Source organism: Lactuca serriola, chromosome 2, assembly GCF_051521515.1.
Source record: "Lactuca serriola cultivar US96UC23 chromosome 2, Lser_US96UC23_V15, whole genome shotgun sequence".
NCBI classification, from domain to species: Eukaryota; Viridiplantae; Streptophyta; class Magnoliopsida; order Asterales; family Asteraceae; genus Lactuca; species Lactuca serriola.
Genome location: NC_136409.1, coordinates 201,332,175 through 201,349,400, shown reverse-complemented (window position 1 = coordinate 201,349,400; position 17,226 = coordinate 201,332,175). Strand labels below are relative to the sequence as shown.

General features: G+C 35.8%; 2 protein-coding genes across 2 annotated transcripts; one reads left to right on the top strand and one right to left on the bottom strand.

Annotated features, from left to right (window-relative positions):
- Positions 1-150: 150 nt before the first annotated feature.
- On the bottom strand, positions 151-2,132 carry LOC145088134 (ubiquitin carboxyl-terminal hydrolase). Its single transcript, XM_079026353.1, has 4 exons — positions 1,921-2,132; positions 1,205-1,409; positions 834-1,093; positions 151-726 (listed from the first exon to the last, which is right to left on the bottom strand). The coding sequence occupies exons 2-4, from the start codon at positions 1,401-1,403 to the stop codon at positions 367-369; spliced, it is 819 nt and encodes a 272-aa protein (XP_078882479.1). The 5' UTR covers positions 1,404-1,409; positions 1,921-2,132; the 3' UTR covers positions 151-366.
- Positions 2,133-3,198: 1,066 nt separating this feature from the next.
- On the top strand, positions 3,199-5,316 carry LOC145088133 (Mitochondrial glycoprotein family protein). Its single transcript, XM_079026352.1, has 3 exons — positions 3,199-3,483; positions 3,703-4,043; positions 5,028-5,316. Exons 1-3 carry the CDS (start codon positions 3,214-3,216, stop codon positions 5,191-5,193), a joined length of 777 nt encoding a protein of 258 aa, XP_078882478.1. The 5' UTR covers positions 3,199-3,213; the 3' UTR covers positions 5,194-5,316.
- Positions 5,317-17,226: the final 11,910 nt, after the last annotated feature.

Sequence of the window (17,226 nt, the reverse complement as noted above, 5' to 3'; positions counted from 1 at the left end):
CTTTTTAACAGGCTTAGTTTCAAAATGTAACCAGCAGGTCTTTCTTGGACCAGAGCCAGGCCTGCTTTGCATAGCCAATCCTGAATCCCGGGCCCCATTATGGGTAACCCAGCTCAAATCAATTCCCTTGTTTAAGACAAGTCTGCAAGATCAGAAAGGAGTATTCATGCATGCATTGTACAAAGCTTGATAATCTAGCAACACCCCAAACTCATAACAGCTTACATGCTAGCAAAAGTTCAAATTAGGCTGTGTTTTGCGCACTTATGTTTTAAGCTTATTGCAATTTAGAGTGTGGTGAGACCACAAAAATAGTTTATAAGTTGACGCGTGCTCAACACAACACAGACTTAGTCTAATTTGACATTAGTAATGAGCACCAGAATTGTTATAAACTCGGCCATGAGGGTGTGGAACCCTTGATTCATAGCCTTGACTTGTCATGGGTTCCCGTGAATGTTCACGATACTGAGGATGCTGATGCTGATGCTGATACTCTCTGTAAGAAGACTCATCTGGTATTGCTCCATAGTTGTCATACCGCCTACGTGCTTCCCTAGCCATCCCCCCAGGTGGGCCCCTTTCTGTCATTGCATTTGCAGCTTGTTGATAATGATGCAACCGTGTCTCCGATTCCTTGCCAACAAACTCTCCTACCCGTGACGCATGTTGGGCTCTAAGTGAACACAGATTCTCTTGGTATCGCATATTGATCTCTACTATTCTCTGAAAAAAACAACATGCAAAATGGTGACACAGGGGTTTTACTTTTTAGAATGTATAAATATTTTCGGGTGTAAGGTATAAGATATGAAATAACAGAATAAAGTAACCTCTTTGTGTCTAGCATTTTCTGCATCCTCTGCATTGCTTAGATCTTTTATTAATTTCATGATCTCATCTTGGAATCTCTGCTCCATTCCTTCAAAACTTAATTGAGAAGGAGTGTAAGTGTTGTCCTCATACCCAACTTCCATTTCTTGCTCATGTGACTGTAGTCTTGTTTCCTTATTTCCTTGATTCTCATAATTATTATACTTTTGATTTCCCATCCTTTCTTGGGACTGGATCTTCATATTTCCTTTATGACCTCCTTCACAAATTGTCAAGTACAAAAGGAAAGCATATAAGTATCCATCACCAAAACTAAATGGTTTTTTCTTTTAATTTTTAAATCGGAACTATTAATGAAGGAAATACTTACCTTGGGAATACGAATGAGGGGACATTGGATTTAATTCAATCTGTGGGTTTGCAATTGTATTCCACTGCTGTCGCCCATCTCCTCGAAATGGAAATTGAGGTGTTTGAGCATGTTGTTGCATTCTCTGTGCAGACGCATGAGATTGAGAACCACCATATCTGTTCACACCTGCATCACCATATGGTGTCTGCCTGTTCATCTTCTCCTTTTAATCAAAAAACAGCAACACAATCAATCAGTCTTAAATCAGTATTCCAATCGCAGTTACATCAACAAACATCTCATCGCATAATTCAGTAAGTCAGTATGCCATTGTGGTAACAGGTGAGTATTTCGATCTTTTGAAAAAAAAAGTATATCCATACAAATTTCATATGCTGTCTTACCTCCCAAAAACCCTATTTAGATACAACAATAAAGATGCAATTACTGTTCCATTTCACGTGAGTAGGCATATATATGTATATACTGATAAAACTGTTTGTGAGTTTGTGTGCGAGGGAGGGAGAATGAAGCGAGGCAAAACAACAAACATGTGGTGTGCAAATAAAAAGGCTGTACAAATAAGGCCAGAATGTCCCAAGAAACACAAAAACCTGAAAACCTAATCAGTGAGGCATGCGAATGAAGCTTAATTTTAAACAAAATATGTTCCAATATGTTGAAATTTTAAATCTACTCAAAAAGAAAAGAGAGAAACAGAAGTGAAGACAAACCTCAAGCGAAGGATGATGCACGGACTTTTCGGCCCGAGTTCTTAAAGAAAGTTGGTGGGTTTATGCAGAAATAAGAAGAATTTACAGGCGATAGATCGTCTGGTTTGTTATAGTTTTGAAATTAATGGCGAGACGATGACGAAGATTGAAGTTGTGTTGTAACAAGGGTTCTTTGGACTGCTGATGTAAAACATCTCATGGCCTTTTACAAATAAAAATGAGTTTTAAAAAACTAAAATGTAATGAATTGATATATATATATTTTTTTAATTACAAAATTATTGATTTTTTTTGTCTTATTATGCAATTTTATTTTATATCATTTATAGAAAATTTTGACAAAAATAAATGTTAATAACATTAGATAAAACATATATTTTTCAAGTCCATGATTATTTTCATAATATATCATAAAAATAATTGTTATAACACAATCTTAAATACTACCAATATTAAGAAATTATCATTTACAAAAATCGATATAAATAGTATTAGACAAATATATTTATTTGATTCAGACCTTTTGAAATCATCTCTCCTAATACACTCATATATAGATATAGAAATTGATAAATTTATTTGTTTTATTACTTTATATCATGATATTAGCTTATAAGATTATAGTTTGTGTTGAACTTGGGTCTTCCAAACAAGCAAACGCCTAATGGCTATTCTATGTGCAATTCTTCCATCCAACAAGTTTATGCAAATTCGGGCTTTTATCTACATCACAAATACAAACATCTTTTACTTTTGTCAAGTGGTACAATGTTTTTATACACATTTTAAGGACAACTCTCTAAGAGTTTAACAATTCCATAACCATATTAATTGTTAAGTACTTGTGTGTAACACCAAAAGTTTATTAAAACACAGAGTTAGGACTTAGGAGTTAATATAACTCTAAACAATAATGAAAGCAAGGTCAAAACATTAATTCATAAGTTCGGGCGTCAAACATAATTCCTATGAAAGGATACAATTTGTGATCTATGCAATACACAATTGCAGATCTTATCCTTGTACTCTATACTTTATGGATCACATAACTTCTCGTAGTTAAGATAGCAACATGGAGTATAAACCCTAAATAATTTGAGAACAGAAAACATGTTCTTCGCTCCATCGAAAAAAAAAAAAAAAAATAGTAAACTGCTATTTTAGATGCTCTTAACTTCAGAAATCAATGAAATGGAAAAATGACGAAAGTTAAAACAAAGCCTACCAATATGATTAAAAAAAAAAAAAAGAATTCATTTATGCGGTAAACATTAAAAATTGACAAAACACATCATGGTAACAAAATCGTTGAAGGTTGTAACTACAGCATCGCGATTCGCGAGAGGCGCATACCTCACAGGCAAACAGGAAACCATGTGGAAAACAGCTATGGCGCGCGCTACCGGGGCTCTTCGGTCGCCGTTGCAGGGAATTACCAGCACACCTTTCCGCAGCCACTACTCCTCCAGCAGCAAATCTACTTCATCTGCCGTTGTTAACTCCATGATTCTTCGTTCTCTTAAAGAACACTACACCGAAGTCTCCAAAATGGCTCCTCCCCCTGTAAGTGCACATCTGATCTCTAACTGTAGGGTTTACGATGACTTAGATTGAAAAACTGAAACAAAAGTCTATTCAACTCTTTGATATTACGTCGAGCACCTGGTAGGCACTATTGATTCAACAAAAGTACTTGTCCTATGGTTAATTAAGAAATGTAGGGTTTAAGTGGGGTTTATGTATTTGCCTCTAGATGTTATTTGATTTATTATTTGTTCACAGAAGGTGAGTCCTCCTTCACCATTTACAGTGGTGAAAGGGGCACTTGACAGTGGTGGTCCTGTTCTGAAGCGAATGTATGGAGATGAGGAGATCAGTATATCTGTAATGCGGATGGTTAACATTCTCCCTGGATTGGATCCTGCTGAGATTGATGGTGACGACGAGATCAATCAGTTGTTTCTTCATGCTGATATATCGAAGCCTGGGCAAGACTTTGTTTTGCATTTTCTGTGTGGGCTGTATCCAGATGCTTTGGGAATTCATTCTGTTTCCTTAAGACATAAGAATGAAACTTCAGGGCTCCTTGAGGTTCCATCCAAATACAATGGTCCTGATTTTGAGTAAGTCATCTCATGCTCTAAATTTATAATATTAGAACTGCCATAGCTATCTAATGTTTATCTCATGATTTATATTTCTATTACAAATATCATTCTGTGCTTCACTTTCTATTCGACCATAAATATGAACAGAATGTTGGGATTTACCTGAGATGACTTCATAATCCTATTGACAGCATAGAAATTAGCTGTAAAACCAGCAAACTCTTCTCTAAACTGCATATTCATCATCATACTCTCATCAGCACACCAATTTTCTGTGGGGTTTTTATCTTTTTTTTCCCCATTGATATCTTGTGTAGTTTATAGTTCTTGGCTATAAGATGACATACATGCTTCTTTGTTATGTATGCATTTATACACCTTATCAACAATCCAAGATTGTGGTCTCTACTGCAGCTTCTGGTTTGTATAGATTACAGAACCTTTACTTTTATTTCCCCCCAAAACTATCCGGCTTACAACCCTGATGAATACCTATGATCAGTAAACAGAAGAAGAATGGTGGTTTTGGCGGAGTGATATTATTGGTTTGTTGGAAAAGCAGGGAAGTGTTTGATGAAATGCCCAAATGAGATGGGTGTGGTGGATGAGGGTGAATAGATGATACATTTTTCTTTACCACATACACTGGTTGGTTACTTTACTTGCTATGTATAAAAATTAAAAATGATGAAGGGAGAAAGAATAAGGATGAACGAGATGAAGATGTGGGTATACCAGTCATTTTTCTTACCGAAGAAATTAGTAACACAGAAACAAATAAAATCAAACAAGAAAAACATTTGATATGTTTATCCACACAACTTCATTCAATCAGCTTTCTTTATTGATTGTGCGAAACTCTGAAACAATGATATCTGTACTTCTGTAGACATACACATGATGAGTTCATATTATTTGTTAAAACAAGCAATGCCCTTGAATTATTAGGTTTTTTATAATATTATAAAACTAATTGGTGTTTGTACTAATAATTAACAGAGGGCTTGATGATAGAATGAGGGATGCGTTTCATGGTTACATTGAAGAGAGAGGCATAAATGATGCTCTGTTTCCTTTCCTGCAAGCATGGCTTTATGTGAAGGATCACCGAAGTCTTATGCATTGGTTCAAATCAGTTGGGACATGTGTCAAAAAAACCAACTAACCTTCATGTCATGTTACCTTCTTACATGCTCTACTTTTATAACATTTTTTTTTCCCTAATGGATGTATGATCCTGCCTTTAATAGTCTTTTATCTTTATATATTCAATTTTTTTTTTTCCAAATTATTATATGCGTTTTGTGTTCTAGCTTATTATTCTTTTCATATACATTTTATCTACTCAAAACCCGTGGCCTTTCCGGCCTCAAAAAGGTTATCTTAATTTCTTATGGCATGTGGGGTTGTTTTTAAAGACTTAATTTGGCCCATTACGTAGAGAAACTTGAATCAAAATCATTGGAGGAGTTTTGGTTCATTGTATTTTCACATAATTTTTCAATAAATAAATTCGTCATTCATACACTTGTACTTTTATTATAATTACATTAGTTGCATCATAACGTTAGACAACTAACATTCCCATTGTTAAATTACCTTTTTTGGTTGCCAACTTCTCCCTAATTTATGTTTGTTTTAGTTGATTAAACGAAAATTATGCATTGATATGATTGTTACAGTATTCAACAATTTTATGAGTTTAACTCTTTTTTTCCCCTCCCAACACCTTTTATGAATATTGTTAAAACTAATGAATATTATGATTTTTTTTAAATGTAAGGGATTTATTCGGTATAGAAAAGAATATTGTATTCTCTATATAACACTTTAAAGAACTTAGATGGAAAAAGAAAAAGAAAAAAAGAGCCCCCAAGTCTATTTTGCCTTCTTTAATGCTACATGTGTTGGTAACCCAAAAAAGATGATATAGGAAAGAATGAAAGATAAAGATATACTCTTAGATTTTGGTGGTGGTTATTAAAATCACTAAATGTGCATGAATTTTGACTTTACAAAGCATGACAGAATAATCACTTATTAGTTCTTGAACTAAAAAGTAAAATATTCTCACAAATTTTGAAAAACATTGAACCTATAAATGGTTGAAAAATAAAGATAAAAGACTTTTATTATGGTCTTGGTGAGCGGACATGGTTCTTTCAGAAAAAATAATTATGCTGTGTATCAAGCACAATGAAGTTCAATTGATAGCTTTTACAAAGTTAAGAAAACTGTGGCATATGATATGATATGTAGTTTTCTAATAATTGTATTTATTTTGAAAACTGACATATTGTTTTCTAATAATTTTATTTCTTTTGGAATGTCGTTGTTCATACAAATTTCTTGATTATATTGGCGCATATTGTTTTATTGTGAAATTATGCAACTATTTGAAATCTTGACATGTTGTGGTGGAAACTTGAGAGTTTCAATTCACACTACGACACGTAAAATCAACATTTCCATAAATCATTTATAATTAAACACAACGATGCCAATTAAAATAAAAAAACCGTGGCAATTGAATATTAAATATACACACAAAAAAAAAAGTCAACTATATTAAATCAAAATGACTTGGATAGATATAGAGTGGGGGAACGATGGGCCATTGAAGAAAAGCTTGTGCTCTTGTTGCCATAAATTCAAAGTTGACACAATTATGATCAATTGTGTCAACTTCTCCTCATATTATGTGGGATACAAAAGAGATTTTGGATCTTTTTCTCCCCAATAGTAGGACCATTCGAGGTTATTTTCGTCAATTCATCATTCAAAAAGTGAGTGGATTGGTCATTGTGCACTTGATAATGATATATTGATGGGCCACAACCTTCCGATTTGAATATACCATTCGTTTTCTGTTCCAATGTTCGTTTTCGTTAACTACATAAACTAAGGATAGAATTGTCATTTTAATAATCAACTTTTCACAAAATTACAAGGATTATTAAAGACCAAAGAATTTTTGTTTGATAGTTCATACCTTATTTATCTATTTTATATCTTTGACACGTGGATAATTAATGATATATCTTAGATGTTAAAGAGTTATGGTACGTCATCGATGACATGTGCACTCCATCTTACGTATCGTATTGTTGGTGCTAAGTACCTAATTTGTCATTTTTGTTTCGATTATACTCATTAAATTTGCACGTTATTCATAATTCATAAAGCAATCAAATTCATGTTGGAAATTTTATTGGAGATGAATATTAATTTGTCTAAAATCTTAAGCCATAAGAATTAAAGAAAGAATGAGTGATATGAGCCACATGTGAGAGAAAAAAGGTACAAAGAAATGTGAGACACAAAGCAATAAAAGCATGATAAATATGATTGATGCCCATATACCATGGCCATGATGATTCTATTGTAGCCAACCATTGACTCTCTCACATGCCTTGCCAACTTTTTCACATTGTATTTTGGGTGGTTCATTTCATGTCTCATGAGGCCAACGTGGGCCCAAACTAGTTCTTTTTATTGACTTTCTAAGTACAGGGAGGGAGTTGACCAAGCAAAATCTATATTGTATTGATATCAAAGTAAGGCCGAGGGTTTGAAGTTGCATAAATAATACTAAGGTTTTTTCATATATGTTTTTACTAGGTATGGTAAGTTGTATGGTTTGACTCAATCTCAATCAGTATACTATAATTAAAAACATTTAATTAAGTAATATAGTATTTGACATCTTTATTATCAGATCCGATAAGAAGTTGAGTTCGAATGAACCAGACATTGACTCAATCAGATTTGATTCAATCAACAAATAAATATAAATTTTAATTGTTATTGTCAAAAATACTGTTAACCAAAATATGTTATTAAGTTTTTGGCATTTCACCGCACATATTTGTTGTTTATAAGCTTATTTAGATCAATACATGTCATGAAATTAATTGCTCAATTAGATAATTGTATACATTATTTAACATATTTCTTTTTAATTCTTAGTGAAAATCCGTAAGTACCTTCAAGTGGTGATGAAAGATGATGGGTCATACAACGTTGTTGGTGTGTATAGTGATTCTTATGATGGAGATAAGTAACTTTCATCTAAAGTCTTTCAAAAAATAGAAAACCATAATTTATGACAATTATTAATGATGGTATTAAAGAACAACCTTCACAGGGTTTTGCTTGAAACTTGAGTGGCTTAACTAAATTTCTAATGTTAGACAAAAAAGGACAAAGAAAACGTAGTAGCCAATGTATAATTAATACGCAATTGGTTGACTTTTTGTATGACTAACAATAAATTTTAGAAGTTATCTCGACATTATATGTCCACGGATATACCTTAGTTTTAAACAACTTTTTCCTAAGCTTTGGCATCTAGAGCTCTCCGTCCATTCAAGAGTGAACCCCCCCCCCCCCCCCCCCCCCCCCCTCTCAAAGATATAGTTATTGTCATTTTTGCTTATAACTTACCGATTTTGATTTAAAATATCTCTTTTGTTTTTTGAATTTCGCTTTCTAAGGATACATATTCAAGTGTTTAGTATTTTAAACGTCTCGTTGTGAAAAAAAAAGAGGTCACCCAGTGAACCCATTCCTAATCATCAACTTTAATGAGCCACACCATTAAAATGAGTAGCCACCTCAATTGTCATATTTGATAATAATTGACCTAATGGCTTCGTTTCTTTACATGATGATTGATATTTTTTCCAAAGTATTTTTACGAGGTACCCTACTATCAGTTACGCAAATGGAATAGAGCGTCAGTTTGAGGATGTGCATTTTATTTTGCTAGAACGGACAAGAACAAATTTGTGGTTTTTCTTTAAAGATTCACACATGAGAAGTATAAGAATATGTATTATTATATGTCGGACTTGCAATTTCCTGAACGGTTGAGGATAATAGCTATAGGCATCGACTATATACACTTCATCAAAATAGGGTACGTTTGTGGTTGTATACTTTCTGTTTACATTGATCACCTTGGTATGAATTTGCATAATTGGCTTAATGATGAAAAAGTTGAAGTGCGCAGTCCTGAAGACGAGCATTCAAGTGTATATGGCTTTTCAAGGTGATATGGGTGTTGACATTGGCCTAAATGATTTGCAAGGATAGATGGATGATGGGGTTAACTTAGATGAGTGTACTTCTATGAACAAGACCATCAATGATGTGTTTTTGAGTAAGCTCTTCCCCAAGGTGAATCCAACCCCATGCAATCCACCTCATGAGGAGCCATATCTTCATATGGATGAAAATGAGGCAATAGTTGATGAAAAAAGAACCTATAATGAAGTTGTTCGGTGGAAAAAGTAGAAGCATATGCTAGGTATACAATTTGAAAGTCCTAAACAATTAAAACATATGTTGTGTATGTTGGATTAAGGTGTCTATGTCAGTAATTAAATTGGTATATTCTTGTAATTAGAAACAAAATCCTTTTTGGGTTGCTCTCATAACTAGAACTTAGTTAGAATGACATTTGTAGAGAGGGAGAGAGAGGGGGGGGGAGAGGGAGAGGATAATTTATTAGATTATTATATGATTAATAAACTATTATAAGGAAATGATTTGTTAATATATTATGTGATTAATATTAATATATTAATTGGAAAGAGATAACTAGTATGTTAATTTATTATGTGATTAATAAATTAATATGAGATCAATTATTAAATAATTGATTTGTTGATTTATATGATTAATAAACTAACATGAAATCAATTAGAATTGATTAATTATTAATAAAAATCAATATGGAATTAATTCGAGATTAATTGGAATTAATTAAAGGTACAAGAAGTGAATTGTAATTGTTTAATAGTTGAACAAAAGAGGCAATTCTAGAACCATCCAAAGAAGAACGGTTTTGGGAACCTCCTTGGGGTTCCCAGAAGCCTCTTGGATGCATATAAGGAAATGATTTGGATGGAGATTAAATCCATTCAAATCTAGCTTTGTCCCTAAGTTACCTAAACTATAAATAGGACCCCTTAGGCTAGGATTTTCATAGTTATTCTTTCCTAAAAGTATATGAACAAAATTTCCCTCTCCTCCTCTCTCCTCAATTATCTTTTAGTTCTAGGTTTTGGTTGTGAGCCATTAGAAGCATCTGTTGGAATGGTGTCTAAGGCTGCAACTATATTAGGCAAGTATTTGACCCGGTTGTGCATGGTCCTTTTGGGTTGCCTTCACCATAGCAACTTGATAGGATGATTTATTAAGAGAGAGTAAATATTATTAGTATATTATGAGAATAATATAAAGAATAATATATTGTTATTTGATTAATATAAGTCATAGAATTAATTGGAATTAATTTGGTGACTTAAAGAGATTAATTAAATAAAGGGGTATAAACTGTCAATTGTTTGATAGTTAAGCTTTAGACTATAAATCCTTATAGATATATAGTGGACGGATTCTAGAAGCTAGGATAGCTCCAAAATCGTCCAATGACTTATCTATGGAAAGGATTTGGATAGCCTTAAGAGACGATTATCCAATTAGGGTTTAGGTTGTAACCCTTAAGGAGTCTACAAGTATAAATAGACCCCATGGGCAAGGGAAATCGGCACTTCATCAAAAGAATAGAAACCCTGGCCGATTTCCTTCCCTCTCCTCTCTCCTAAATCATCTTTATTGCTATTGGTGTTTGTAAGCCATTAGAGGAGGGACAATTGTGACTCTAGAAGCTCCAAGACAACAAGGTCAACAAGGAATTCAAAGGTATGGTTCTAGATCTGTTTCAATGTTGTTATTTAATCTAATTAGCCATTAGAAGTCTTGGATTCAAAGCATGTTTAATTAGAAAGCCTAGATCCAAGCATTAGGGTTTTGCATGCGCACATAGGAAAGTTCTTATGGCTAAAACCCATCAGTGGTATCAGAGATTAGCTTGGTTTTCATTAAATTGTTGCTTGATTAACTGAAACAAATCTGCAAAATTCAATTTTTGGTTTCTGAGTCATGGACTCGGCGAGTAGGCCTGACTCGGCGAGTCCCTTTGTGCACTCGGCGAGTCCAGGCGTCAGCAATGGCCAGATTCGGGATTTTTTCATAATTATCTTATGGAAACTTACCTTAATCATATTAGATCAACCCTAATCCGATTTTTTGATATATATGACTGTGATCTTGATCTAATTAAAGATATTTATCAACTAATAAAATATTTAATTTCCTTATATGATAATTAATTAATTATTTTGATTATTTTGGTAATTATCTTGCAAGAAATCTTGAATAAATCAAATATAGATAATTAGGAAATTAATTGTTAATTGGAATTATTTGTTATTTGATCCTCCATGTTTTAAATGTTTAAAACTTGTCCTCAAGTTTTGAAATTTATATTTTGTGATTAAAAGTTTTAATTTAGACAATTTAAATTTCAAACCCAAGATTTTAAAAGGTTTAAAATACAACCCTATACTAATATGATATTACTAGAATAATATATATATATATATATATATATATATATATATATATATATATATATATATATATATATGTATGTATAACTAAATGCTAGTCTTACCGTTAGTAGGCCTCATTCACAAAGCCGATCTATAAGGTGGGTATAAGGTTGCGGCCTATAAAATGGCGCTTAATGGGTGTACACTCACACCCACCGCTTGCTTGATCGGTGGAGGGTCGTTAGCCGAACGGGTAGGATAGGGCAACCTCATCCTCTCATTAAAAGTATAATAAGTAATACAAAGTAACTGCACATATTTTAAAATTTCCCAATGTTAGTTACTTTAGGAAAAGTGAATTGATGCAATCCCATGAAAGTACACTTTGCACCCTTGCTAAGAAGTTGGTGGAGCGTGTGTGGTTTACCGGCACACTAATTGGTTATAAGCAAAGGTGGCAAAGGGTGATTCATTGTTTATCATAGTTCGATGGAGCGTGTGTGGTTTACCGACACATCGAATAGGTGATCGTTACAATGAAGGCACCATGTGAATTTGCATGGTAATTCACACCCGCTTTGTGATCCTCGGTATCCCAGTCACAAACAAGAGGGACATATCGAGATTTAAACATGCCATTGAATAGTTTTAATGAATCTCATCCGAACCTAGGAATTCTCAATACACTTAGGACTAATAGTTTAGGTTTTTGTGATGGAGAATTAGTGAATCGTCATTCACTTACCTTCAATTTATTTGCATGTTAGATTACGACATCCCTTTTCTACTATGTAAATGTTATTGTTGGATCCTAGCCCTAATTTTTCTAATTGGGTGATAATTAGGGATTCTTATTCTAATCTATCTTTGTCCTTTCTATTTGTAGATGTCGAACGCTAACAACGCTGTTGCTAGTTCTTTCACGTTGATGAGCCTTTGCCAAAAGGTCACCTTCGATGGAACGAACTTTAGCGAATGGATAAGATACATTCGCACCATTGCTCGCTATGAGGATAAGGAGTATGTCCTCGATGAGAAGCTCGAGAAGATCAACCCCGAAATCGCTACTTCGGCTGAAATCACCACTTTTGAAACTCATGAGCGAGATGCAACGAAGGTACATTGCATCATGATTGCCACCATGAACTCCGAATTCCAAAAGTCCTACGAGGACATGTACCTGTACGAGATGCATCAAGACTTATTGGAGAGATACCACCAAAACGTGAGACAAGAGCGTTATGAGATTTTCACCAACATGATTTCCGCTAAGATGGGTCATGGAGAATCTCTTACCGTGCACTTGCAAAAGATGCAAAGGTATGTCGACCGCCTTCGCAAGTTAAATGTTGACTTTGGGGAAGACTTGGCGATCGACATGGTGCTTCACTCTTTGCCTCCGATGTACAACCAATTTAGGATGACCTACCACATGAACAAAGAAGAGGTCACCCTAAGCAAACTCCAAGGTCTCTTGAGGGTTGCTGAGAGCAACTTCAAAGACAAGTCTGTTGCACCAACTCCCAATCCGCCTACTGCTCCTGTCTTGGCTATTGGTCAAGGGAAGGGAAAGAAGAGGAAAGCTTCATCGAAGAACTATCGCAAGGTTAAAGCCTGAGATGGTGCCTCTTCTAGTGGGACCAAAGTTGATCCCGCTAAGCCCTGTCCTAACTCGAAGGAGGAAGAGTGCCACCACTGCCACAAGATAGGACATTGGAAGAGAAGCTGCCCAGAGTACCTGCAAGCAATCAAAGAAGGAAAGATCAAGCCATCTTTCGCAGGTATATACACAATTAAATCTAACGATTCTAATCATGCTATTTCTTGGGTTCTTGATACCGGTTGTGGTTACCACATTTGTTCTAATGTGTAGGGACTAAGAAGAAGTAGGGATGTGGAGCAAGGAAGAATCAATCTAATCATGGGGAACAGAAGATCGTCGCCTGTGACCAAGATTGGAGTGTATTCTTTAGTGCTTAGGAATAATTTGTGTTTAGATTTGAACAATTGTTGCTATTCGCCAGAAATGGCTAGAAACATCATTTCATTTCATGGTTTATATAGACAAGGATTTAGATTTTCTTTTAATAATGAGAATGGTTCTATTTTGGCTTATCTAAATGGTGTCTTTTACTTTGAAGCTATACCATGTAATGGAATATATGAAACTGTTATGATTGTTGATAACTTAGGAAATGATGTTTTGAATATAGATTCTTCCACTAGTATGGATAAAGCATCCTTGTGGCATTGTCGTCTTGGACATGTCAACAAGAAACGCATATCCCAACTCCAAAAGGATGGAGTGTTGGAGTCATTCGACCTTAGGGAAGATGACATATGCGAGTCTTGTTTACTTGGAAAGATGACTAAGTCACCCTTCACGAGTACATGTGAAAGGGGTGAGGGTCTATTGGACCTAATACATACCGATGTATGTGGACCGTTTAGATCAACCACGAAGGATGGGAACCGCTTCTACGTGACTTTTACCGATGATTATAGTATATATGGGTATATCTATTTAATCAAGCAAAAGTCAGAAACTTTTGAAAAGTTCAAAGAGTTCAAGAATGAAGTGGAGAATCAATTGGGCAGGAAAATCAAGATGCTTCGATCCGATCGAGGAGGAGAGTACCTAAGTCTTGAATTCCACGATTATCTCAAGGAGTGTGGAATAGTTTCGCAATTGACGCCTCCTAGGACACCGCAATTGAATGGTGTGGCAGAAAGGCGTAATCGAACCTTATTGGATATGGTTCGCTCTATGATGAGTCGTGCTTCACTACCTATCTCTTTTTGGGGGTATGCCTTAGAGACTGCCGCCCATATCCTTAACCGAGTCCCTACCAAGAAGGTTGCCAAAACACCTCACGAGATGTGGACAGGGAAAGCTCCCTCGTTGGCACATATCAAGGTTTGGGGTTGCGAGGCTTTCGTAAGACGAGATACTCACGACAAGCTCGAACCCCGAAGTGAGCGATGTATTTTCATCGACTACCCGCAGACATCCTTTGGATATCTCTTCTATAGACCGAAGGAAAATGTTGTCTTTGTTGCGAGGAGAGGAGTTTTCCGAGAGCGAGAACTCACAGGCCAAGGAGACAGTGGGAGGCAAATCGAGCTTGAAGAGATTCAAGAGTCGATAGATGAAGGAACCTCTACCGCTGGCACTCAACCCGAGGAGGAAACTCCGGTTGAACCGATTGACGAATCCTTACCTCTTAGACGTTCCGATAGAGTTAGAGTTCTACCCCAGTTTTATGGTTTTCATATTACTACCGAAGGGGACACGTATATTAGTGATGGCACACTAATAAATCTTGATGAACCTAATAGCTATAAGGAATCCATGGCAGGCCCGGAGTCTGCAAAGTGGAAAGAGGCAATGGATAGCGAGATCCAATCCATGTATGACAACCAAGTTTGGAATTTGGTTGATTATGTGCCCGGACGTAAGACCGTTGGGTGCAAATGGATCTTCAAGAAGAAGACCGACGTGGATGGAAAAATACACACATATAAAGCACGATTGGTTGCGAAGGGCTTTACTCAAACTCCCGGAGTTGACTATGATGAGACCTTCTCACCAGTTGCGAAGATAAAATCTATTAGAGTGATGCTAGCAATTGCCGCATTTCATGATTATGAGATTTGGCAAATGGATGTCAAGACCGCTTTCCTTAACGGGAAGTTGGCTGAGGATGTTTACATGGCTTAGCCAGAGGGGTTTGTGGATCCGAAGCATCCGAATAGAGTGTGTAAGCTTGAGAAGTCCATTTATGGACTTAAGCAAGCATCTCGCAGATGGAATCTTTGCTTCGATGAGAAAGTTAAAGAGTTTGGATTTGTACGAAGCGAAGACGAATCATGTGTATATGTCAAAGCCAGTGGGAGTGTAGTAAGCTTTCTTGTTCTATATGTCGATGACATACTACTCATAGGAAACGACATCCCGACTCTGCAGGACGTTAAGTCCTGGCTCGGGAAGTGCTTCGCTATGAAGGACCTCGGAGAGGCTTCTTACATTTTGGGAATAAGGATAGTAAGAGAAAGAAGTAAGAGACTAATTGGACTTAGTCAGAATACTTACTTGGATAAAGTACTAAAACGTTTTAGTATGGAAAACTCGAAGAAGGGAGAATTACCGATACAAAGTAATGCCAAGTTGAGTAAGACTCAAAGTCCGAGTACCGAAGCTGAGATAGCAGAAATGAGCCGAGTACCATACGCTTCCGCAGTTGGCTCAATCATGTACGCTATGACTTGTACTCTCCCTAATGTAGCCTTCGCTTTGAGCATGGTTAGTAGATATCAAGGGAACCCTGGCAGAGCACATTGGATTGCGGTGAAGAATATCCTTAAGTACCTTCGGAGAACGAAGGAATGGTTCTTAGTCCTTGGAGGGAGTGATGACTTGAAGGTGCAAGGGTATAGTAACGCCAGTTTTCAGACCGACGGGGACAACTACCGTTCGCAGTCGGGCTTGGTCTTTACCCTAAATGGAGGAGCAGTGACATGGAAGAGTTCCAAATAGGAAACCGTAGCTGATTCAACGTGCGAATCAGAGTACATTGCAGCGAGTGAAGCGTCGAAGGAGGCAATATGGCTAAAGAACTTCATCGGTGATCTTGGAGTCGTACCTGCCATAAAGGAGCCCATGGAGATTTTCTGTGATAACGAAGGAGCGGTTGCCTTGACCAAGGAACCGAGGGATCATGGTAGATCAAGACATATCGACAGAAAATATCACTTCATTAGACATCGTGTAGAAGAAGGACAACTCGTAGTGAAGAGGATATCATCAGAAGATAACCCAGCAGATCCGCTTACGAAGGGACTGAGTAGGGTTAAGCACTTGCAGCATGCTAGGAGTATTGGGCTGAAGGATGATATTAGCATAGATTAGATAGTATTAGAAACGTGTAATAGATAAATGTAATTGACATTCGATGATTAAATAAAGGAGTTTTATTTATGAGTAATGTTACTATCTTATGTTAATTGTTTAGCTATTGTTTCACTTTGCATGTTTTGACCTCCAGAATAATTGAGTTTATTAGGAATAATCGAATTGTTCAAATTGTCCACAATCGTTCATATGTTGGAAGTAGATATGAATGAAGATTGTCATGAATTGGTGTGTAGATTGTCTAAATGGTTTTAGACATAGCAAAGGGTTGTTGCAACGTTCATGAGTGCTTATGAACTAGTTTTGAGCATTGGAATAAACCCGCGCTTGCTGGAATCACCTTATGGAATATGATATAAAAGGGTGATCGCAAGACGATAATATCATATAGTCTTAAAACCTAGATATATGGTTTGTTATTTGTTAATTGATTGTATATTGATAATGCGAAAACGCATCAGTAACTCGGTGTTATAAAACGCATTGTTTTGTAAAGTTGGTTAATGAATAAGTAAATGCATATAAGTCAAAGTTTATCTGTAACTTTTATCTAAGAAGGTAAAAGCGATATCTCGGCCGCTCGATGATTTGATTTGACTTATGTGCCGGGCCCGGTCAGAACTGAATTGATGTGTTCGATTAAGTTCTATGTCGAATAAATCAGAGAATGAGAAACCTAAATGCTTGACTAACCATTCCATAGGATTGTCAGCATGATATCTAACAGAGGACTGTAGGATCCCTTATCTAAAGGACAAGATTGATTAGATCAGAGTTTGACAGCGTCTTTGAGAGCTACGATTGCAAACCGAATTGTACTTGTGCATATAGTTACTAGACTTATCCAAGGGGGAGACTGTTGGAATAGTGTCTAAGGCTGCAA